Genomic DNA, 22,104 nt, shown 5'->3' with positions numbered 1-22,104 from the left:
CCCGCCAACAGCACAGTTTCCCGTGCTGATGCACGCTGTCTGGCAACATCGCGCAGCCCTAGCTCACAATTAGAACTTCGGGCCCGGCGGGGCATTGCCCGGTGGTCGATGCCCCCAGATGCCCCACACTGGCCCCTAATAACCGAATGCCCCCGGCTATGCGGCCGTACCAGCATCCGTAACTTATGAGCGTAAGGCACACGCAGAACATGGGGGCTTAGGCCTGGGAAAAGGTAAGGGGGCCAGGGGGAGGGATTGTTCTGTCCGTTGGGATGGGCCGCCGCTGCATCGGCGACTGTACCTGTCTGATTGGTAACTCCAATGTAAGCGAGCCCAGCCGCAACAATTCGTGAGGCTGAACCATATACTTCATCTCATGAAAATAACATAGCTAAGGCAAGGGACTTGATTGGACACAGGCTGGGCCTTGCCAGCGGAAATGGACGCCATCAAAGCAGCTGTTACACAGACGTTGGAAAAGCAGGGTATAATATCACAGCTCAAGGTATTGCGGTTCGCTGTCAAGTGTTGACATTTGGCCAAGTTGACCGACGCGGTGGACATCGCGCGCAGGCCCAGCTAAGGTCTCAAGTATTCCTCGCTATAGATGAATATGAAGGCGGCTCATCGGGTACAGGTGCGGTTGTCAACAAGCCTAAATGTCCTGCGACCCTCTAACAGTAGAGTGAATGCCCCGCACAGGCCTGACAAGCAAGACAAGCGTACCTGCGCGCACAGCACTCCTAGCGGATGCCGATGGTGAGCCGATAATACTGCCACCGTTCGGCAGCCACTGCCATCGTTGGGCACCCACGGCTCTGACGTCCCACTCCGGGCCTTGCTCGCAGGCGCTGTCGTTGTCCAGCTCGTTCTGGACCTGCTTGATACATGTAACTTCACCTTCACCAAGCAGGTGGGGAGGTGGGGCACCGCTCTCTTTGGCAGCTGCCACGCAACGTGCCAAAAAAAACACGTAGGGTTGAAACCGTGCTTCTTGTCCCGATGTAGGTGTTCCAACCAGAACTGGGGCCAAACGCGCCCACCAGCACACGGCAGGCAGCAGCATCAAAGCTGGTAGGTACTTGCAATGCGCCATTGTCGCCTATGTGCCCGGTGGCTCGGCTTCAGTGGGCCGGGCGCCCCAATGCACGCCCGTCAAAGGGTGCTCGGTAGAACGCCTTGTGACGACTTGCACCTGACTCGGCTAAATCACGGACAGGGCATCACACCCAGCGGAGTGGATGAGCCCCTGCTGTTGGCGCTGGTGAAGGCGTACAAGTCCGGTGCGTGCGGGGGCGGTGACCAGGGTGCCGCACCGCGTGGATATACGCACATCTGGGCGGCGCAGCCGGCCACCACAAGGGTCCGAACTTCCGGGAGGCAGCTATGGCCATTGACTGATGTCCCTGGATATCGGGACTTTGTTGCCGTTCACTCAACGTTGTGCTGCTGCATTATGATGCAGGGGGCGGAGCTGCCGTGTCGCCAGACGGCGGCGGGCGCAGCAGCAGCACAACCACTGCCACCACCGCACCGGTTGCACCCGCGCCAGCACCCGCCGCCTCCACCCTGCCCGCGCCCACCCGCTCAGCGCTGCCCGCCGCACCGCTTTCGCGCCTGGAGCCGCTCGCACCGCTTGCCAAAGCCCCGCTCGCGCCGCTCGCTCCCCTCTCCACCGCCAGCAAGCCAGCCGCAGCCGAGCCCACCTCCAAGCCGGCCGTGGCCGTAGCGGAGCCGAGCGCGGAGGAGTCCAACGCCTACAGCGACGAGGGGTTCGAGGAGGAGCCGGTGGAGGAGGAGGTGGAGGAAGAGGCGCTGGAGGAGGAGCCCGCCAGCATGGCGCAGGACGACGACGATGACGACGACGATGACTACGCCGCGGCGCTGGTGCGTCGAGGCCCTGGGGTGCAGTGGGGCTTACCTAGCGCCTGACTCGGCGCTGTCTTTGGAAGCAGCTGGGTTACCAAGTCCTGGGCTGATCCTCTAGTTCATCTTAGGATCGCAAGGTAACCTCGGTCTGCCGGTCCTGGCCTGCGCCTGTGCCCCTGGCTTGTCGCAGGGCTTCAAGGCGGCTGGGCCCAAGGGCGCGGCGGACAGCGGGCGCGACCGGGCCGGTGCTGGTGGCAAGGGACGTGCGGCGCTGGACTCAGACCTCATGGCGGGAGACAGGTGGGCCGTGTGTGTAGGCAGGTGGCTCGGGGCTCTGTGGACTCAGCCCCAGTGTTCTACAGGACATCGGCGTCTCAGCAGGCGGGGGGCTGACGTTGGTCAGGGCTTGCACGACGGGCGGAGCCATCCTATGCCCACTCCCATGACTTAGAGCTGCTGAGGTGGTGTTCATTCGCTTTGTGCCCATCCACTGACACACTGTCATCGTTGCCCGACACGTCATGAACAGGAGCTTTGGCGTCAGCAATGAGCTGGCAGGCCTGGATGCAGGTATGGGTTGGAGCCCCGACGTGTGGTGCTAGAAGTTGTTCGCCCCTGCCCCTGCCTCATCCATGCCCGATACGTGGTCAATGCAATCCTTTCAGCCCCATGCTCGCAGTAGCACGCTGCTTGCACTTACTCGACTCGTTCCGCACGACCCTTTACTCCGTGCCTCCCTCCCTTCAAACTCGCCCCCCTTTCAAAATCCCCACAGGCAACAGCGGCGGGCTGAGCTTCAGCGCCGACTATGGCGCCGGCGGCGGCCTGGCGGGTGGCGGCAGCGGCCGTGACGACGCGGGCCGCGCCTCGCTGTCCACCAGCAACGCCGGCGGCATGCTGTCGCCCATCAGCGAGGGCACGCCCAAGAGCGCCAAGCTGGAGCCGCTCAAGTGAGGGGGCGCAGGCAGCAACAGGCGACAGGGAGTGGAAAACAGGGCTTGGGCAGCGGGGGCGCAAAGAGCGCGTGCTAGCAGCGCAGGGCATTTGCGCTGGTGGCTGGTATGGGATAGCGGGTGACGGCGGGGCGGCCAAGGTAAGGTGATGGTTGCACCCGGCAGCCGGCAGAGCGCTAGCATGTGTATACCTAAGAACGACACGCGGTCGCCTGGGTCCCCACATAAGGCACGGGCAGGACTCGACTCCTAGTCCTTCACAATGGTCAACCCCTTCCACCCGTACCCGGCCCTCCGCGCACCGTCCCGGCCAGGCCGCTGGGCGGTCCCAAGCTGGGTGCGCTGGGTCCCCTGGCGCCGCTGCCCAGCATCGGCACCCTGTCCTCCAGCCTCTCATCCAGCAAGGACGACCCGCTGGCTAAAGGTGCGCCCCCAGAATGGAATGCGGGTCGCAGATCACGGGGGTCTCGTTTGGGGTGCCGGTGCGGGTGTCCTGGGTGTGTGCTCTGCATCCGGCGGCCAGGTGGCCAGCCGAGCTGTGCGGGTGTGCGCTGAGGCTGCCGTGTGCGCTGTGCAGGAAATAGTTCAGTGCCTGTGACACTGCTTCTCCGTCGGCAAGCATGCGGGCGCGCCAGGCTCCGATTGGAGCCATTTCTGCTGCGCCCACGCATGTTCTGTTTCCCTTTGAACACACTCCTGCAACCCCGCCGCTTGCCGGCATGCGCCTTCACGCGCAGGCCCCAAGGCGCTTGCCCCGCTGGGCGGGCCCGTGGTGCGCAAGTCCATGGCGGACATCGAGAAGGAGAAGGAGGAGCTGCGCAGGTGCGGTGACCGGAGCAGGACCCGGGGCAGGGGCGGGCCGGGGCAGATGTGGGTACGTGCAGGTGCAGGGGCGGACGGGGGTCTAGTCTTGCACCCAAAGCCCTTCCGGCCTCGCCCCACAGCAGCAGGCCATGGCAGGCTTACTGGTTGGGGCAGACGGTCAGTCACCCTGTGGATACGTTTTTCGTATGTGCATCGCCCAATGGGTGCTCCGCACGCGGCTATGCCGTCCTGCAACCTAGACCGCAATTCCCTCATGCCTGGTGGCACCGTATCCTGTGCGGCCCCGCACACAGGCTGGGGCTACTCTCCGGTGACTCCCTGGGCAACAGCATGGATGCGGCAGAGGTGAGTGTGGCACTTGGCAGGGGCCCAGATCCAAGACACTCAGGCGTATCTGAGACTCAGGCGTCTCGTTGCAGTCCACTCAGCAGCCGTGGTACTACATCAGCTGCCCACTGCCTTAGTTTCGAGCCTTGACGACCCAGTGCCTGGCCCTACGGCTGCCCCCACGGTGGGCTGCCCCTGGTCAACTCTGTAAGGATGAAGCCTCAAAATACAAGGCTTTACTGTCCAGTGCCCCACCACCCGTGCCCACCACCTTGCCATGCCTGATCCCTCCCCCGCCTTGTTTGTACCCTTCACAGTCCCGGCCGCGCCCCACCGCGGGCGGCCCCTCCGCCAACATCTACGATGCCGAGGTGTCCGTCAGCGCCAGCATGGTGAGCCGCCGGCAAGGGAGGCAGCGCTCGGGTAACGCAGGGCGTGGGGGAGGCAGGAGAAGCAGAGAAGTCAGGTGCTGGGCGACGCGCGGAGCCCTTTCGCACACAAGGCAGCATTCACGGACCTGTGCAACCCCATAATTCGCAATCGTGCAGGACGAGGCAGGCGCATGGGCTCCGGGTGGCGGCGGTGCCGGCAGCGGCGGCGGTTACGGCGACCGCTCCCTGCCCTTCGGCTCCAAGGTGGGATACGGGAGATACGCATGGTCATAAGCGGAAGTGGCAACGGCACGGCGTGCTCCACTCGCTGTCACTGCCTAATGTAGTCTGCTGGCGGCAGGCAGCGTAGCCTCAGCACAACGCGCCAGCTAAGGCCGGCAACGTGTATTACGCCTGAGTCCCCTCCCGATCCCACACACCTTCGCGGACATCCTGCAGGGTCTGAGCATGGACCTGCGCGATACGGGTCTCTCTGCGTCGGACCGCTCCGGTGACATCGATCAACTGGGCGCGGACCTGGCGGAGACGGCCGAGTGGCACTGAGCGAAGTGGGGCGGAAGCTAGAGGCTGCACCGTACGAAGTAGGAGGGAGGCCGCGTGGGACAGCGTGCGGGAGAGCTGTTCAGGGCAGCCTCAGTGGGTGGAAGTGTGCGATCTGTGTTGGACGGGGTCGGCCGCTGAGCAAGAACCGACCCTAGAGCCTACGGTGCTGAGTTAAGTGCCAAGTGCGCGCAGGTGACATTGCTCGCGGAAGGTGACCATTGTCCGATTGAGTTCCGGAGCAACCGACAGACGCATGAACTTAACGCATGAAGAAGCTGTCAGTCTGCTGTTACTTGCTTCTATATAGCAGCTAATGGCATGGACACGCGACGAGTTTACTGCTCATAGCCCTTGCAGGCAAAAATGCTCCCATGGGCCCAACCCATTGTTTTAAAAAATAGCCATGAATAGCCCTTTCCAGCAACAGTGTGTCGCTCCGCGTCCCAAGCAGCGAGCTCTAGTTCGCAATTTTGCAAGGTTGCAGGCGATGCAGCAGTGCATACATACAGATGCATTATTGATGATATAACATAAATCCATGGGTAATGTGTTTGAGGAGCTCATGACAAACTTGGCTATGGTGGCACATAGGAAGCGCCCGCCAGAAACGATGCAGAAGCTGTGCCTCCGTCGAACACCTCCTCAGCTGGGTGACGACAACTTAGCTAAGTGCTTATATTAATCAAGATGCACCTAAGGAAATGGTTACGGCTTCGTTTCTTCGGTCACGGATTCAGTAACGCCAACGTCGGGACGCGGCGAGGTGGCCCCTACAGCGCCTGATATCCGCATGACCTGGCCAACCAGCCCATGTAAGGCTCACCCCTTCCTCTCAATGTCCGAGACCCCTGCCCTGGCACATGCTGTAAAGGACAATGGGCACCTTCTCCGAAGGAACATTACATGTGTGTGGCCCGCAAGGGGGAGAAAGTTGCAGGTCTCCGTTCAATCTCGCATGAAAGAGAGCTTTCCGATCATAGGTCTGAGTCAGATCACCACTGCGGTGATGCCGTCCGGATGCGGCGAGCGCTGCATCAGTGTCACAGGTTCAGTAAAGGACTTCCCTAGATTATACCACCTGTCACCGAAATCTCGTGCCGGGTGCCGAGCATGCTTCCGCAATGTGCGCGCAACAACAGACGCAGCATATCACAAGGCGGCAGTTCTCCGCCGCCGCCGCAACTGGCGGACATGCCTTGAGACCATGGCTAGCTCTTTTCCAGGACTGCCGGTCACGTCACGTCAAAACCGGGATACATTTAGGTGCAGAGGAAGACGCCACCACTCGGTCGCCACCAGAATCTGACACGCACCCAAGAATAGCCGTACAGGTATGAACACACAAGCGCAACGGCAATCAATCAGTGCGCACGATTGGTGCGCTGACGAGCCGTGCATACACACGGGCCTCGCTTACGCGGGCGCACACAAAACACAAACACGCTTAGTTTGCACACCATGGGTGCGTCATACTAAGCTGTTTACTTCAGGTTGAGGCCGACCGCGTCAATCGAGGTCTTGGGCTTCTTGTTGCCCGCGCCCATGTTGATGCGCACGCCGGCAATCTTCCAGTTGGGCCAGGTGGTGGCGTCGATGCCAGTGGGGTAGCCGGCAATGGGGGTGGTGCCATAGGTCAGGAAGCCAGGGCACCTGATCTGGCTGCGGGTCACATTGGCGGCGATGGGCACGCGGATGAGGGTGGCACCAGTGTTGTACACGACCAGCTCGATGCTCGAGTAGATCAGCGCGGGCTTCTCGGTCGCGAAACTGCGGGTAGGCAAGGTGAGGCGCCCAACGGATGAGAAAAGCGGTCAGTCAAGCAAGCTCCAGTTGGATATCGGCAGATCATCCGACAAAACGAGGCCAAGCACCGGACGACAGTACAGGCGGCTCAAAAGTCCGACTCACGCGACGCGGATGGTGACGTTAGCGACGGAGCCCACGGTGCGGCCACCGGAGAACACAGCCTGGCCCCAGCGAGGGTTCTGCGAAGAGGAAGATGGAGAGGGACCGTGGCGTGGATAAGTTGCTTGCGTGCGGTCCCAACTCAGCGCAATCCTCGAACTTCCTTCAAAAGACAACGTCATACAGGCGTCATGATGCCTAGGCAGCGCAGCAAACAGCAAAGTCTTCCTAGGACCCACCCTGCTGGGCTTGGGCATCCAGCCCTTCAGGTTGCCCTTGCACTTGGTGCCGGCGATGTCGGGCTCGCCGACCATGCGCGAGGCGGAGCCGGGCCTGGTCGAGGTGCCGTTCAGGTCGTCGAAGGCGATGGCATCATCAGCCCAAACCAGCTTGACGGCCACGGGCGAGGGAGAGGGCTTGGGCGAGGGGGAAGGAATGGGAGAAGGAGAGGGAGAAGGGGAAGGAGAGGGGGAAGGAGAGGGAGAGGGAGAAGGAGAGGGGGAAGGAGAAGGAGAGGGGGTGGGAGGAGCGGGCGAGGGAGGAGGGCTCGGGGCCGGGCTGGGAGGCGCGGGCGAGGGAGGGACGGGCGCAGGGCTGGGCGGAACGGGGGAGGGAGGGGAAGGGGAGGGAGGAGTAGGAGGAGTAGGAGGGGCAGGAGAGGGAGGGGGAGAGGGAGGGCTGGGGGGCATGGGAGTGTTGGCGGGGAAGGGAGGGCGAGGAGGGGGAGGAGGGGGAGGGCTCGGGGGAGGAGGGGGCGCGGGCGGCTTGGGGCTGGGGGGAGCAGGGCTAGGGGGAGCAGGGCTGGGGGGAACAGGGCTGGGGGGAGCAGGGGGCGAGGGGCTGGGGGGAGCGGGGCTCGGGGGCGACGGAGGGGCCGGGCTGGGAGGCGACGGAGGGGCCGGGCTGGGGGGGACCGGGGGCGCGGGGCTGGGAGGAGCGGGGCTCGGGGGCACAGGAGGGGCCGGGCTGGGAGGAGCCGGGCTGGGGGGCACCGGGGGCGAGGGGCTGGGAGGGGTCGGGCTAGGAGGAGCCGGGCTGGGGGGCACCGGGGGCGAGGGGCTGGGGGGCACCGGGGGCGAAGGGCTGGGGGGAGCAGGGCTCGGGGGCAGAGGAGGGGCTGGGCTGGGGGGAGAGGGGCTGGGGGGGGCCGGGGGCGAGGGGCTGGGGGGAGCGGGGCTGGGGGGCGACGGGGGCGCGGGGCTGGGAGGGGCCGGGCTGGGAGGGGCCGGGCTGGGAGGGGCCGGGCTGGGAGGAGCGGGGCTGGGAGGGGCCGGGCTGGGAGGAGCGGGGCTGGGAGGAGCGGGGCTGGGAGGAGAAGGAGGGGCCGGCGATGGAGGGCCCGGCGATGGAGGAGCCGGCGAAGGAGGAGCCGGCGATGGAGGAGCCGGCGATGGAGGAGCCGGCGATGGAGGAGCCGGCGAAGGAGGGCAGTTGAAGATACCGCCAGGTACACACTGCGCGTTAGCGCTCGCGACGAAGGCGAGCACCACCATCAAGACGTTGACCGCCCCCACAAGGGGGGCAGCGTGTTGCCGCCGCATCATAGCGGCAAACCTTCGATTAACCTCGCGCTGTAGCGAATGCCGTTCACGAGGAAGCCTGCAGAGCAAGGGGCGAGAGTGTGATTGCCAGCAAGGCCTGATTGCCGGTCGAACTCAGGCCAGGAGAGCGCTAATTTGTGGCCCGGCAAGCTGCATGTGGCCCTATGATCAGACTGTCGACGCTGACACTGTGGGCACCGACGAAGCGGAGGCGCAGCAGCTGGTCAAGGCGCGACTCACCAAGCTGGTAACGCGCGGCAGGGTCTCCGACGAGCAACGCGGTGTAGACTGGGCCCTATATAGAGCTGTTAAGTCTACGCTTGTGTGCGCTTAGAAGCAGCACTGACAAGTTAGGGAGCGTTCTCGAGCTTAAAAATCAGGCGCCGGTGCATTGGGCCCGCCACTACCGTACACCCTCTTTTTCTGAGCCTTCCAGGCTTTGACATGATGCAAGCAATTACCTTGCGTATCGTTAACACAACTGGGCTCATAGGAGAAACTAAAGATCGCGGTTGACTGGGGGCCTCGTCCCTCGCGGCCCTGCCCGGCGCTCCTGTGTCCTATCTGGCGCACCCGCAAACACTAAATCTTCTCTCACTTGACAATGTTAAGCGCGCTATACATGCAAAAGCTCGCACAAAAGACACAAGCATGCAAGAACCGACCCAAGAAATAGCTGTGTCATAGTTGTCCCCGTATGTCGTCCTGAACAGTAACACATCAATTACAACATCACAGGACACATTTGAGCTGATACGGATCAGCTTTCAGCGCCCCGTCTTCGGACGGTCTTGGCGTGTTTGGCGCCAGAAAGGTTGCCGTTTTTTAACACAGCGGGTAACCGCTCTACTGGTCGACATCGGCGCATATCAAGGGCAAGGTTTGGGCCATAGTCGGAGACTGGGGCAAGGGTGTAGAACCATCCTGGTTAGCATCGGCCACTCGTTGCGGTTTTGCGGCTCGACTTCGACACACGGGGTCGGGCACCAAATGAGACTTCCGCGCTAGGACAGCACCTATGAGCACACGCCTGCAGCGTCGTTCAGGCGCTGCCTTTCTTCCCGCTGGCAGAGTACTGGCGGGAGTTGGGATCAGAGCTGGCCCCGTCCCCACCCGTACGCCCCCCCCCCACCCGTGCTTGCCCGTGCCTCAACCGGGCCTCGTCACTGTCCATGCTATCAGCACCCTTTCATGTTACTTGAGGTAGGCCGGCGCTTGCGCTGGTAGCTGGACATGCGCTTCGGCCAAAGCACGTGCTAACGTGTGAGTGCCCCGAACATGAGTGCCCCGGGGCGCAACGGCGCGACCTGCCTAACCGTGTCTGACCGACACTATGGCTGGCGCCGTGACCCAGCGTGATGACCGATCATTCCGATGACTGATGACAATCTAACGGTTTGGCCAAGCCATGTGCCGAAATCCCTCTTCCGGCCAAGCTTCTGGCGCAGCAGAGAGGGCCCCCACGCCTGATGGTTTGGGGATTGCTTGCACCTGGCACCAGTGCCAGGCTCATCAGCAAACCAGGCCAACGGTTGGTTACCCTAGCCGAACTCTGAGCGTGTTGTCGCGCCAGTGCGCCATCCTTCAAGTGGGCTCCGCGCCCCCCACGCGCGCCAGCACAATCCAGGGTGGTTCAATCCAGCTCACCCCTAGAAGCAGTTGCCGCCCCCCCCCCCCGACCCTGTGGCGTTTCTGTGCCGCGCTGGGCGCAACTGCAGGAGCGTGAGGAGCAATACAAACACAGCTACAGGGCACGCTCGGCAGGGAGTGCCATAGGTGCTGTCAGTTCTGTGACGCACGGAAGGTGTTGCGCAACTTCGGGTGCCGAGGAGTGCCCAAACTGCCGGTGATGGACTTCTAAGTGACCTACTGCTTGTGTACTCCTATGCTGCTCCACTTATGTGGGTGTGGGCTCAGAGCTGCACCGGACCCACTTCGGCCGGCGAGGGGATGTTGTGGAGCTCCTCGCAGCTGCCCCGCAGCGGGTGCAGCGAGTAATCGCCGCGTGTCTCACACGATTGAGATGCGAGGGGCCCAGTGGTCGCACAACGGGCGCAGCTGCCATCTAGTGAATGTTGTATGCCAATTGAGACGTGAGTGAGTACAAGCAACGTTGCCGGTCCATTACTTGCAATCGTTAGTTATCGGGGCTCTTCGGCGACGGCGACATGGCGACCTGACTTGGCCAACTCGCTGCTAATATCATAGTGCACCGTCGTGTAGCCAACATTGGTCGGCGTATCCAGCTTATGCTTGCGTTTGTTATGCTCTCAGGTGACCAGGTCTCCTGCAATTTTGTACCCGTTCCCTGACCGATTCCAACCTGCGTGTTTTGCCAACTAATATGCCAGCCCTACGAACCAGACACGTCTTAGAGTGTGTATGGCCTCGCTTGCTTCGGCCTGTCATAACAGGAGACGGACCGAGGCCGGGGTTAGTGCGGGAGTGTGACAAAAAGGAGGGTGGGAAAGTTGCCGCCGGGGGGCATCTTGGGGGGTGGGTCTGGTCGGGCATCTGTCTCGCGGGGCATCTTGGTTGCCGCCGGGCGGCATCTTGGTTGGCGGCAGGGGTGCCGCTGCGCATCTCAGCTGCCACCCGCCCCAATCTGAGTTTGGGGGACCGGTCCCGCCGCGCATCTCAGTTGCCGCCCGCCCCAATCCAAGTTTGGGAGACCAGTCCCGCCGCGCAACTCGGTTGACACGCATCCCAATCTGAGTTTAGCAGGGCGGCCCCGCTGCACAACTCAGTTGGCGCGCGCTCATATCTGGTTTTGAGAGCCAAGCATCGTTGTGTAGTGTTTGCACGGTAGTAGGTGCACGGCTGCATGGCGGCACGCCCAGCGGAAGCCGGGTAGCGCAAGAACGGGCAGCCCGCTTCCATCCCCGTCAACTCTCTCACATATAGGCTGCAGACACAGACTGCAGACACAGGCTCTATGCAACAAACTATATTCGTGTGCGAAGCCTTAAAAGAAGGCAAGGAAGCAAGAACTCTGGTGATCAGCAGTTCCTTCAGCGCGCTTCATAGTCCTAGGCAGTGCTTTAAATGAATACCACTCAGCAACTGGAATGATCGTAGACACCCCGGGCGCCCTTAAATGGGCAAAGTTGCCAGCAAGCTGCCGCGAACCAGTGGTTCGTCTTTGGCAAACACCCCCAAACTGCCTACAGGTTTAATGGTCCTGTAGTGTTACATACTGTCAACCATATCCCTTACTATGGAGCTTCTAACTCGCTCAGTTCATGGACTGACCCAAGAGAGGGGAGCTGCCAGAAGCCTTGCTGGGAAATGCGAGCATATATAAATACTTCAGCAGCTTAAATATGTATATGAACATATAGGCAGGCAATCCCTCCCCAGCTGCCGGGTTGTCAGCAGGTGCCACTACCCACCGCCATCACCCGGCCCGCCATCCACTCACCATCCTGTGAATCCCCCCGACCGTCCTGTGTTCTCCTAAGCTCCTTTCTGAGGGGATATCCCATCTGATGTCGGGAAACTAGGTTGTGGATACCTCCCCCGCGCGCAATCTTCAATGGCGTCGGACCGCATCTGAGTTGCCGCGCGGGGGCCCCGGCCGCATCTGACACGGCCCCCCGGCCCAATCTTAGTTGTCGGCACAGGCCGCCGCCCCAAACTTGGACCCCCCGCCAACCACAACTAAGTTGCTGCCACAGCCCGGTTTCCGCAACCGTACGACCAGACTCAATCCACAACTTTCCGGATTTCCCACCCTCCTGACAAAATGCGCGTGCCCCCGCCACGGTGCAAAGGATACAGGTCCGGAGAAGCAACATGGCCCTGGTGGGAGTATACAAGAACGTTGCATGGCTGCGGTGGCCAGCGGAAATTCGGGGCAAGGGGTTCGCTAGGGACGAGCCAGCGTCACCGTGCGTCACTGCAGCCTGCTGCAGCTGCTGGGGCCAGGGGGGTCTTACCTTGGGTCTTACCAGAGACAGCACTAATGCAAAACAGCAGTGGTGTCACGGGGTGCGTCCAGAAATGGACAGGTCACAGGGCCTGCATGGGATGAATAGTCTCAGGCCCCAGCAGCTTACACAAATTGCAGAACGGCAGTAGCTTGATTGCACTGGGAAAGCGCCTGCTGACGGTCTGGGTTTGTCAACTCTGCCATTGCATGAGGGGCGGGGTGTAGATACCAGTCGCAACGAAACCGAACCCAATGTAAAAGGGGGGGTAGTGCAGGTTCAATGTGCTGGGCCCTCCCCCAGCCCTCTCACTCCCGCTCCCATTGCCCCTCGCTTGGCGTCTCGCTGACTGTAGGCGTCGCAGTGACACGCCCCTGGGGCTCAGAGGAGGGCGACCTCATGCTGTGCGTGCTCGCTAGCTTGCTTGATAGCTGCGTCAGCAGGCACGTGTCGCAACCAACAAGGAGGTGGCTGCCTTAGGGAGGCAGGAAAAGGGCTGATCCCGGGTCGTTATCAACCCAGCCACCTTGACGCGGGCGCCTACTAAGCACACGCCTCTATGTTGGGGGCCTTTGGCATCCCCGCAAATCCGGACGTGGCCGGTTGGGTGGGGTGCACAGTCCGTGCTAACCCGCAGCTAACAAACTAGTCACGTCACTCGCCGCCAATCAACACGTGCACCCTCAGCCCCACGCCCTGCTAGCGCCGTTCAGGCTCTCAGCCCGGCCCCGCCGCCGCCGGCGGCCATGGCGGCCGCTGCAGCTTGGTCGGCCGCTCGAAGCCCATCAGCTTCAGCAGGAGGAGCACACGGATCACGTTGGCGGCGGAGACGTCGCGGTTCTGGGGATGGGGAACGGGGAGGAAGAGGAGAGCGCACATGAGCTGTCCCAACCGTCAACCTGTCAATCAATCCGTCCCCAGTGCCCAGCCGTCCCCGCACATGCACGGTCCTCACCCAGGTCGTCAAGCAGTCGTTGCAGACTTTGACCGACCAGGGCCGCTGCCCCTCCTTCAGCCCCCCAAGCCGCTTGATGGCCATCTCCTGACACCCGCAGTTGTAGCATGTCTGCATGGCCGGGAGGGTGGGAGGGAGGGGGGCCACACAAGGGCTTCCGCTAAAGCCAGGCATAAACCCAGCGGCCCACCCACCCACCGGCAATTGCAATCCCACTCAACCCACCCACCTTGGAGGTCTTGTATTCATCGATGATGAACACATGCTTGGCGTAGCGCTCACGGAGCAGCTTGATGAGCCGCCCCGTCGGCGCGCGCCCGCCCCTGACGGAGATGGGGGAGCCGCCCTTCCCTCCCTGGAAGGCCCACGAACCCCACCCCACCACCACCTCCTCCTTGGGCCTGCCGCCTGTGAGCTGCTTGGCGACGCGGTGGAGCGCGCGGTCGCGCTGGATGAACGCAGCCCAGCGCTTTCGGCGGAAGGCGGAGAAGTGGTAGTGCCACAGCACGTGCACTGCGCCCGGGGGCCCCGCCTCTGCCGGCCCCGCCGCCTCCACCTGCCCCGCCTCCTGCCCCGCCGCCTGCCCCGCCGCCTGCCCTGCTGCCCCACTGGCGAAGAGGTAGCGCAGGCGCTCTTCAAACCGGGCCGCCGACGCGGTCGCCGCCGTGGGGATGCCGCCGACGTACGCCTGCAGGGCTGGCGCAAGCTGTGGGCGGTTTGGCTGGAGTCGTTCCAGGCCTGACATGTGCCGCCAGTGGCCCATGCTCATAAGGAATCGGCCCCGCTTCTGGCGCCGCCGCCGTGCTGTCCTGGCTCGCGGCTGCCAGTGCTTCGATTGCTTCCGGCGGTGGCCCCCCTTGCGCCCGCCACTCTTGCGCCTGACGCCCTTGCGCCTGCGACGCGGCTCCGGCGGCAGCTGCCCAGGGAACAACTCCTCATCCAGCTGCTTGTCGTGCAGCTCGAGTCGCAACCAAAAATCCTTGCGTGCATACTCCCTGATTGCTTGTTGGCAACGGCGGCGGCTGGCGGCGGCGGCGGCCGTGCGGTGTGCCAGCCGCAACCGACACGGGGCCCCGCAGCATCGTGGGTGCTAGCGTGGTCAGCTGTCTCCGCCTCTCCTCATCGCCCTGAAAGCGGGCAGCAGGGCCTGGAGATCCCGAAGAAAGCAAACAGGAACCCGTGGGTCTGGAAGCCGAATCGTCATCGCGCGCAACTCCTCACCACTCGGGGCACGCGCTTGTAAAAGAGTCCAACCTTTTGAATACACCGCAAGCATCTCATAAGACCCAGCAGTAGTCAGTATTTCCTATTAAGCGGCCGCGGCACGAGCAACTCGGCGCGCAAGGATGGAGCGGGTAGGCCAGCGGGGCCGAGGGACGCACACCGGCGATGGGCGGCACGTGTTGGCTCGGGCGGCTACTGTCCGAGCGAGGCGGGGCGGAGTGGCCAGTGGCGGGGAAACATCACTCAGCGGAGAGCAGGGTCACGTGGAAACAGGGGCCGCGGCGGGGCGTCTCGCAGGGCAAGCGACCGCCGGGCCGTGCGGGCTGCGGGGGTAACTGGAAGCCTTTTACCTAGGCGCTCATGCGCTTATTGGGCCACCTGTCCGCGTGTCGGCGGCGGAGGAGGCCAGGAGGGGGCCTGCGTGTCGCGCTTCGACAGTGGCTGTAGTGGCTGGGGGCTCTGGGTCCCTCCACCGGGAGTAGCCGGGAGCGCACGGCCACACCTCGCCACACGCCGCAGCCACAAGCAGATATCACCTGCATGCAAGCTTACTAGCTCACGATGCCATACTAACAATGGTGCGCAATGGCTGCTGGCGCAGGTTAAGGAGGCTGTGGGTGGTGTGCAGCAGAAGCTTGCGGACACTGCTGCCGGCTTGGCGGAGAGCGTGGCGCACAAGGTGCAGGTGAGTGGGGGCGTGGGGGCGTGGGGGGCGTGGGCGCAGGCACGTGTCAGGGTGTGCGTCCAGAAGGGCGTGCGTCCAGAAAGGGAATTCTGCATGTTGCAGGAAAGCACTTGGGGGGAAGGGTTCTGTAGATGCATGCGCCCTGTGGAATACGCGAGGGCATCTGGCACTGCCCCACTGCCCCACTGCCTTGCCGTGTGTCGCTGCATGCACACGTGGGGCCGCAGGCGGTGCGAGACAACATCCCCATCATGCCCGAGGGCCAGGTGCGCGTGTGCGTGTGCCAGTGGGGAGCAGGGGAGCGCACATGGAGACGCTGTGTGCCTCTGAAGCGCTCTGACTCCCCACCTGCCCCCACTCCCCCGCCCCCAGACCAGCCAGCCGGGCAGTGAGGCGGACATGTGGACCAAGCCCGTGGTCATCCGGGATGACTACGTGGGAGGTGCGGGGTAGGGAGAGCGCGTATGTGTGTGTGTGTGTGTGTGTGTGTGTGTGTGCATATGCGTTGTTTTGCGGTATCTGGACCTCAAGTCCGGCTGCTCTCCTTCCCCTACATGCCGTGGCGGTAGGCTGCGGCTCCTGCCATCTTGCCATACCCTCTCACGTAATGACCACCTAGCCACGCCCTCGCATGTGGTTCACGCCTGCACCTGCACCTGCACCTGCACCCGCACCCGCAACCGCAATCGCGCACCCGCACCCGCACCCCCGCACCTGCAGCCGGCAAGCTGAGTGGGCGTGTGGCGCTGATCACGGGGGGAGACAGCGGCATCGGCCGCAGCGTGGCAGTGCACTTCGCGCGGGAGGGTGCGTACGAGTGGAGTGCGTGTGAGGGAGGAGGCATGCGAGCGGGCATGTGATATTGGGGGGGTGTTAGGGTTGTTGATGTTGTGTGTGTGCAATCCAAACTGAGGTGGCTAATATGGAGGCTTGCCCAGGGACGAGGAGCCAGCTGCTATGAGCATCCACACTGGCACGCTAGAACCGTTGCTGACCTCACCACCTTCCAACCTTACACCCCTCCTAGGCGCCGATGTGTTCATCCTGTACCTAAATGAGCACGAGGACGCCGCCGCCACCCGTAAGATGGTGGAGGCGGAAGGCCGGCGCTGCAGCACTATGGCCGGCGACGTGCGCGACCCCAAGGCAAGAAACTCCTCCTGTGGGGGATGTGTCTGTGATCACCAGTGGGAGTGCGATGTGTCCACCCCGGCATTCATCCCCTGTTTTGAATCTTGGCGACTCCACACAACCGCTCCCACACCACGTCCCGTGACCCCCTCCTTTGTTCCTTTGCTCCTGCTCCGGACACGCCTCCGGTCTCCTTTGCTCCTGCGCTCCTGTTCTGCACACGCACACGCATGCGCGCACATCCGCGCCCCCCGCCCCCTACGCTGTACAGGCCTGTGCCGAGGCAGTGGAGCGCTGCGTGAGGGAGCTGGGACATCTGGACATTCTGGTGCGTGTACCACTGCGTGGGCGGGTGCTGTGTGGCTGTGTGGCGGCCCATCATCACCACCACTACCCACCCAACCCCCAGGTGAACAATGCGGCTGTGCAGCACTACCGCACCTCCATCACCGAAATGACGGACGCCGACATCGAGTCCACCTTTGAGACCAACATCCTGGGGTACATGCACATGGCGAAGGTGCGGAACTGTGACCTGATCGCATGTGTGTCAAAGAGCACCAGGCAGACAAAGCGGAAAGAAAGCGTATGCGATGCAGCAACGCGACGTGTGAGTGTATGTGTGTTGAAAAGAAAACAACAAAACGAAGCCGTGTGTGCTGCCAGTGGGGGTGCGAGATGCAGGAGCCCCGTCATGCCCTCGCCTGTGGCCTTGACGGCACGACGGGGGCTCCACCCGCCGCAGCTACCCGGCCGCCTCGGCCCCCACCACCCCCGCCAACATTAGCCGCACCCGCCGCACCCGCCGCACCCGGGGGCAATCACAACCCCCACAGGCCGCGCTGCCGCACCTGCCCAAGACCGGAGGCAGCGGCACCACCACAGGAGGCACCACCACCACCGGCAGCCCTGCCCCGGGCGTGATCATCAACACCACCAGTGTCACTGCCTTCATGGGGGAGGGCCACCTGATCGACTACTCCGCAACCAAGGGCGCCATTGCAGGCTTCACACAGGCGCTGGCGCAGCAGCTGTCGGTTAGCGGTAGGTGAGGGGTAGGGAGCAGCGGCAGGGAGAAGGGGCCGTGAGGGAGGAGCATTGGGCTGGGACGGGGTGGGGTGGAGTGGTGTGCGTGTTGTCAGGGTTAGTGTGCGCGCATGGGGGGAATTGCCAGATGGGTGGTACATGACCACCATGTGGACGCCATGTGCGACAGGGAGCAAGCAGTGGAGTGCTGTTGGGTTTTTAATCTGTCCGGTGTTTCATCTCCGCAGGCATCCGTGTCAACGGCGTGGCTCCCGGCCCCATCTGGACGCCCTTCATTCCGGCCACCTTCCCGCGCACCGCCCTGCTCACGTGGCAGAGGCAGGCGCGTGCATGCACCGCGCGATAGGGTGGCCAAGGGGGGAACAGTCACAGCTTGTTTCGGGACGTTGTGCTGTGCGGTTCTGTGCGCCGTGCGTGTCTCCTGTGTGTCTCCTGTGTCGTGTGCCTTCCTCAACCTCGTGCTGGGGCTGATGAGCGACCATGCTGCTGTCTGGCGCCTTCCTGCGCAGGTGCCCATGCAGCGCGCAGGCCAGCCCTCGGAGGTGGGTGGTGGCCTGTGGCCGGGGTAGCTGAAAGTCGAAAGTCGAAACCAAGTAAACCGAGATCCAGATCCCAAAACCAATCCAGGGGGCGCAGCCGTGGTGCTGTGCTGGTCGGGGGGACTTCGGGGCGGTGCCGGTACCGCTCTCTCGCGTGCTGGAGAACCCGGCGCCAGCCCCCCTCCCTAGCGCAGGATATGAATGACTGCCCCGCCCCTCGCGCCCGTGCCCTACCCTCCCGCCTCCGCGCCCTCGCCCCCAGGTGGGTCCCTGCTACGTGTTCCTGGCCAGCAGCGACGGCGCCACCATGAGCGGCCAGGTGGGTGGGGCGGTGGTGTAATGGGAGGGGCGTGGAGTCCGTGTCAGGACATGGGGACATGGGGCCATGGGGACATGGGGCCTCGGGGACATCAGGTGGAGCTCACCAGTGCCTCACCTTCGCATGCGTAGGTGGGCGCACGTGTTGGGATGGTGCTGACTTGTGGCGGTGCCTGTGTGCGCGCGTGCAATCCGTCGGAGTAAGCGGGGCACGACACACGTAACCACGTCCCCACGTCTTGGGACGGACGCGCACCCATGCCGCACCACTCCCGCTCCTTGCGCGCCGGGCTTATTCTCAGGTGCTGCACCCCAACGGCGGAACTCCTGTGAGCGCCTGATGGCCGCGCGCAATGGCGAGGTCGGACCTGGCATCGAGGGGGTGGGGGGTAATGGAGGAGGTGGCCGCAGTCCAAGCACAACCGTCGCCTCCAGATCCAGATCCACACACGCGGCGGCTACTGTTGGGGCGCCGGACCGCTCTCATGTGCAGTAGTGTAGCATTACGTTAGGGCTAGAGTAGCTGCGCTGTGCTGACTGCTGAGTAGATACATCACCAAGTGCTAAGCCTGAGGGTATACCCGGGATGTAGCGTAAGGCGATCCGCGGCAGGGGCCATGGAGCGGGTATGCCACTATCAGTTGTCTTTGCCGAGTTGCTGCCTGCTCTCCTGCTGGCGTCGATTAGCTGACAGGAGTTGTAGTTGATCACCTGGTGCCAGAGGAATTGAGGCGGTAGGCGCCAACTAGGAGAAGGTGGAACAGGAGGGAGGCAGAGGAGCATCTGTTGAGGGAGGCTTGTAGTACGCTCGGCGGGGCAGCCACATGTGCGCTGCAGCCTGCTGCGGGAGTGCTGGATGGCGCTCTCTGGGCTGTGACTGGCGTAGTGATCATGTATCCATCACAGCCATCACTGATTCACTGGGATTCATGCGGCCAGCGACGCGGACACACTCCCCGCACTGTGCACGCGCACGCGCCAGTGACTCTTGTGTGGTCACCACCGCCTGCGCTTCCATTGACGCCCGGCTAGCTCCTTCCACACCTCGCATGTCACGCCTACGGTAACCAGCACACCAGCACCTGCATCACGGAGCTAGTCCCCTTCACCTCGGCACATTCCGCTCGCATCCACCAGGACATCCAACTGCATGTTTCCGTTCTTGTGCTTCTTCACCAACAAACGAGCCCAGCCAAACCGCCCAGCTCAGTCTCCTGGCGCCTGCAAACTGTTTGCCGTCTGCTTGGGGTATGGGCGGCAGCTGCACCCTATGGGGCCTCGCCAACCTGCCTACACCCTGTCCCATCACACAGCCAAACCGCCCAGCTCAGTCTCCTGGCGCCTGCCGACCGCTGCCGCCTCTCCCGGCATCCGCCCCCACGCCCGCCCCTTTCCGCACCCCGGACGCCTCGCCTCCCCCTGCCCCTCCTCCAGTTGCAACGCCTGCTGCTGCTGCTGCTGCTGCCACCTTGTGCGGAATCACCCTGCCTGCCACGAAGCTGGCCGGGGGGTCGGCGGCGTCCACCGCGTCCCAGGCGGGGAACTGCAGCGGCAGCGCCTCCGGCCTGTGCACGATGCATGATGTGTGGGGGGCAGGTGGCAAGAAGGCACGGGGCGCGGGTGGAAACCATTCTCGGTAGGTGCTGGTGTGCTCGGTGTGTGCCACAGGAGGAGGTCCCAACTCCATAGGCACCCCCACCCCCACATCCACAACCCTTCACCCACACCCACACCCACACCCACACCCACACCCACACCCACACCCACACCCACACCCACACCCACACAGGTAGGCCACATGGCCACGTAAATCAGTGGAGCAGGCCGGCGCGTCGGAGTCCGGTACACAAGCGAGGGCATCGTCACCACCATCAACACCGCCACCACCATCACCCGACACCTCTTCTGCCCACCTGATGTCCGGCCACACGGTCACCAGCAGCCCCTGCATCAGCTCCCACACCCGCGCCTGGCCGGCGGGGGAGAAGTGCAGCCCGTCCGACAGCAGCCGCTCACCCCAGTCGGGCTCCTGGCGGGTCGCGACGCGAGGGAGAGCGTGAAGAGGGGTGGTTCCAGGCGAGTTGAGTTATGGCGATGGCAGTGGTGGACTAGCAGGGCGGGTGCGGCGGCTCTGAAGATCATGCTTCAAGCCTTGGTCAAGGCATTCCCATGAGAGCGGATCCACGTGGCGCCGCAGCTACAGCATTTGCGACTTGGTAATCCACGCACGGCATTCTTCATTATCATTCGCCAGCCGCCCCGCTCATACAGCCCCCGGCCCTCCCCGTCCCCTCCGCCGCCCCGCCCAGCTCCTCACGCCCTCCACCCCCTCACGCCTTGCCCCTCCGCCCCCCTGACACCTGCTGCAGCAGGTTGAACAGGTCCAGGCACGGCACTCCCAGCTCCTGCGCCGCCTCCGCCGCTGCGCGGGCGTAGGGCGCTACGGTGTCCAGGGTGCGGTCGAGCGGCCAGTCCTTGGCCGCCTCGCCGAAGCGCTGCAGGGGCAGCCGTAGTGTTATTGGCCCGGTCAGGAAGTGCGCTGGCCGGAGCAACGACAGTCATTGGCGGGAGCACAATTTGTGTTGGCAGGCATGTCAGCGACAGGGTCAGCATCCACGCCCCATCTCCTCTCCCCCATTCCCCACCTGCTCTTCCCCCATCTTATTACCCGCCGCTCCTGCCCGTACCCCCATGCCGTGCTCCTCGCACCTGCACCAGGAAGTCCCGCCGCCCCGGCGCCCACACCGGTGGAGTGGTAATCATGAGCACGCGGCTGACGCCCGCGGCACGTGCGTACGACACCATCTCCCGCAAGTTCCGGCCGTACTCCTCCACCGGCACGTGCTTCTCACGCCCCTTGCTGCATGCGTGTCATGCACGGGGCGCGGCGTCGGGATTGGCGTCAGGAGAAGCGTTTAGTTATATTGAGTAAGGACTTGTTGCTGGGAATGCGCGCTGCAACCTCTGTGACACCTCACACGTACAGCACCCAGCTACAGCAGAGCGGCAGCCAAGCTACGCAGCAGCACCCAAGATCATTCATACAAATTCTTCGCGCTCTTCTCCTCTCCTCTGGTGATGTCCTTCTTCATCCGAACTCACGCTGGTGCATCGGGCAGCACCGCGTCATTTGCGCCGAACAGGATGGTTGCGAACAGCACCCGGGAGGCCGCCGGCTCCGGGTGCGGGTGCGACTGGTGCTGCTGGTGCTGTGCTTGCCGCCCTCGCGTGCCCGCCTCCCCCTCCTCCGGGACCGCCTCCTTCTCGCCCGCATGCGCCGTGCTGGCGGCAGCACCGGCGCTGGCGCTGCCGCTCCGGGCCGTTGGCCCCGCGCTAGGTCCGTCGAACACATAGGGCAGTGTCTGCAGCGCCCAGCGCGTGTTGTAGGCAGACAGGCCGCGATTCACCACGTCCGCCTGTGTGGGTTCCCAAACGGAGAGGTAGGTCGGGCAGGTTTGGGGTGGGTGATGCACGCAGCGGGGCCGCAATGAGCGGCCGCCCAACAATCGCCAGTGCACGGCGTGTCGTGCGACTGTACGGCCACCATCCTGTGCCGTGCCTGTACCTCTTCGCCCGTCAGTTCCCCTCAGGCCTCAGCCCGCTCCCTCTCACCCGGCGCGTGTAGTTAGCCGCCATGTAGGCCGCCCAGCCGCCCGGCTGGTCAAACCCGCGCTCCGTGAGGCTGTCGCCGAACAGGATGATGCGCGGGCGTGCCGGCACAACAACCGAACCGGACGTGACCGGGGCTAGCGTGGAGAACCAGCATGTTGTTGGCTCGTAGGTTTGCGCCTTGTGTGATAACGCGACTAAGGACGAGTTGGTGCTGGCACGAGGCCATGCCAGGAGCGCCAATGCTGACAGACCAAGCAGCGCCACTACAGCTGTGACAGATATGCGATTTGAGTGAAATAATTCATGCTT

The 22,104-nt window shown here is 63.5% G+C and overlaps 5 protein-coding genes across 5 annotated transcripts; 2 read left to right on the top strand and 3 right to left on the bottom strand.

Moving 5' to 3' along the window:
- The first annotated feature begins 331 nt into the window (after positions 1-331).
- On the top strand, positions 332-5,737 carry CHLRE_09g398850v5 (uncharacterized protein). The gene is made up of 16 exons (XM_043065911.1): positions 332-505; positions 574-637; positions 703-759; positions 849-913; positions 1,009-1,074; positions 1,220-1,283; positions 1,466-1,887; positions 2,060-2,169; positions 2,399-2,439; positions 2,645-2,819; positions 3,137-3,246; positions 3,560-3,644; positions 3,941-3,992; positions 4,292-4,366; positions 4,523-4,609; positions 4,805-5,737. Exons 1-16 carry the CDS (start codon positions 440-442, stop codon positions 4,907-4,909), a joined length of 1,644 nt encoding a protein of 547 aa, XP_042920847.1. The 5' UTR covers positions 332-439; the 3' UTR covers positions 4,910-5,737.
- A 57-nt stretch (positions 5,738-5,794) lies between these two features.
- Positions 5,795-8,711, bottom strand: CHLRE_09g398900v5 (uncharacterized protein). Its single transcript, XM_043065912.1, has 4 exons — positions 8,596-8,711; positions 7,054-8,413; positions 6,818-6,894; positions 5,795-6,676 (listed from the first exon to the last, which is right to left on the bottom strand). The coding sequence occupies exons 2-4, from the start codon at positions 8,356-8,358 to the stop codon at positions 6,391-6,393; spliced, it is 1,668 nt and encodes a 555-aa protein (XP_042920846.1). The 5' UTR covers positions 8,359-8,413; positions 8,596-8,711; the 3' UTR covers positions 5,795-6,390.
- Positions 8,712-12,769: 4,058 nt separating this feature from the next.
- CHLRE_09g398950v5 (uncharacterized protein) lies at positions 12,770-14,171 on the bottom strand. The gene is made up of 3 exons (XM_001695137.2): positions 13,469-14,171; positions 13,240-13,350; positions 12,770-13,124 (listed from the first exon to the last, which is right to left on the bottom strand). Exons 1-3 carry the CDS (start codon positions 13,982-13,984, stop codon positions 13,002-13,004), a joined length of 750 nt encoding a protein of 249 aa, XP_001695189.2. The 5' UTR covers positions 13,985-14,171; the 3' UTR covers positions 12,770-13,001.
- Positions 14,172-14,521: 350 nt separating this feature from the next.
- CHLRE_09g399000v5 (uncharacterized protein) lies at positions 14,522-19,087 on the top strand. Its single transcript, XM_043065916.1, has 13 exons — positions 14,522-14,594; positions 15,065-15,148; positions 15,376-15,414; positions 15,521-15,590; positions 15,869-15,955; positions 16,176-16,294; positions 16,551-16,607; positions 16,689-16,799; positions 17,116-17,323; positions 17,554-17,648; positions 17,836-17,868; positions 18,128-18,184; positions 18,486-19,087. Exons 1-13 carry the CDS (start codon positions 14,586-14,588, stop codon positions 18,522-18,524), a joined length of 1,008 nt encoding a protein of 335 aa, XP_042920845.1. The 5' UTR covers positions 14,522-14,585; the 3' UTR covers positions 18,525-19,087.
- Positions 19,088-19,099: 12 nt separating this feature from the next.
- Positions 19,100-22,071, bottom strand: CHLRE_09g399050v5 (uncharacterized protein). Its single transcript, XM_043065917.1, has 6 exons — positions 21,796-22,071; positions 21,286-21,599; positions 20,893-21,043; positions 20,544-20,678; positions 20,097-20,212; positions 19,100-19,748 (listed from the first exon to the last, which is right to left on the bottom strand). Exons 1-6 carry the CDS (start codon positions 21,817-21,819, stop codon positions 19,511-19,513), a joined length of 978 nt encoding a protein of 325 aa, XP_042920844.1. The 5' UTR covers positions 21,820-22,071; the 3' UTR covers positions 19,100-19,510.
- Between the last annotated feature and the right edge of the window lie 33 nt (positions 22,072-22,104).

This window comes from Chlamydomonas reinhardtii, chromosome 9, assembly GCF_000002595.2.
Source record: "Chlamydomonas reinhardtii strain CC-503 cw92 mt+ chromosome 9, whole genome shotgun sequence".
NCBI classification, from domain to species: domain Eukaryota; kingdom Viridiplantae; phylum Chlorophyta; class Chlorophyceae; order Chlamydomonadales; family Chlamydomonadaceae; genus Chlamydomonas; species Chlamydomonas reinhardtii.
Note: the sequence above shows the minus strand (reverse complement) of the source record. Positions and strands in the feature narration are given on the sequence as shown.

Excerpts from the sequence above, each read along its gene's own strand:
- CHLRE_09g398850v5 (XM_043065911.1), top strand. The coding sequence starts at position 440 with ATGGACGCCATCAAAGCAGCTGTTACACAGACGTTGGAAAAGCAGGGT. Across the intron at positions 638-702 it reads AGGCGGCTCATCGGGTACAG|GCCTGACAAGCAAGACAAGC; the intron begins GTGCGGTTGTCA and ends TGCCCCGCACAG. Across the intron at positions 1,888-2,059 it reads ATGACTACGCCGCGGCGCTG|GGCTTCAAGGCGGCTGGGCC; the intron begins GTGCGTCGAGGC and ends GGCTTGTCGCAG.
- CHLRE_09g398900v5 (XM_043065912.1), bottom strand. The coding sequence starts at position 8,358 with ATGATGCGGCGGCAACACGCTGCCCCCCTTGTGGGGGCGGTCAACGTC. Across the intron at positions 6,895-7,053 it reads GGATGCCCAAGCCCAGCAGG|AACCCTCGCTGGGGCCAGGC; the intron begins GTGGGTCCTAGG and ends TCCTCTTCGCAG. Across the intron at positions 6,677-6,817 it reads AACGTCACCATCCGCGTCGC|TTTCGCGACCGAGAAGCCCG; the intron begins GTGAGTCGGACT and ends GCCTACCCGCAG.
- CHLRE_09g398950v5 (XM_001695137.2), bottom strand. The coding sequence starts at position 13,984 with ATGTCAGGCCTGGAACGACTCCAGCCAAACCGCCCACAGCTTGCGCCA. Across the intron at positions 13,351-13,468 it reads ATGAATACAAGACCTCCAAG|ACATGCTACAACTGCGGGTG; the intron begins GTGGGTGGGTTG and ends CCGGCCATGCAG. Across the intron at positions 13,125-13,239 it reads ACGACTGCTTGACGACCTGG|AACCGCGACGTCTCCGCCGC; the intron begins GTGAGGACCGTG and ends CCCCATCCCCAG.
- CHLRE_09g399000v5 (XM_043065916.1), top strand. Across the intron at positions 17,324-17,553 it reads GCAGCAGCTGTCGGTTAGCG|GCATCCGTGTCAACGGCGTG; the intron begins GTAGGTGAGGGG and ends TCATCTCCGCAG. Across the intron at positions 18,185-18,485 it reads GCGCCACCATGAGCGGCCAG|GTGCTGCACCCCAACGGCGG; the intron begins GTGGGTGGGGCG and ends GCTTATTCTCAG.
- CHLRE_09g399050v5 (XM_043065917.1), bottom strand. The coding sequence starts at position 21,819 with ATGGCGGCTAACTACACGCGCCGG. Across the intron at positions 21,044-21,285 it reads GTGCTGCCCGATGCACCAGC|CAAGGGGCGTGAGAAGCACG; the intron begins GTGAGTTCGGAT and ends ACACGCATGCAG. Across the intron at positions 20,213-20,543 it reads TGTTCAACCTGCTGCAGCAG|GAGCCCGACTGGGGTGAGCG; the intron begins GTGTCAGGGGGG and ends GCGACCCGCCAG.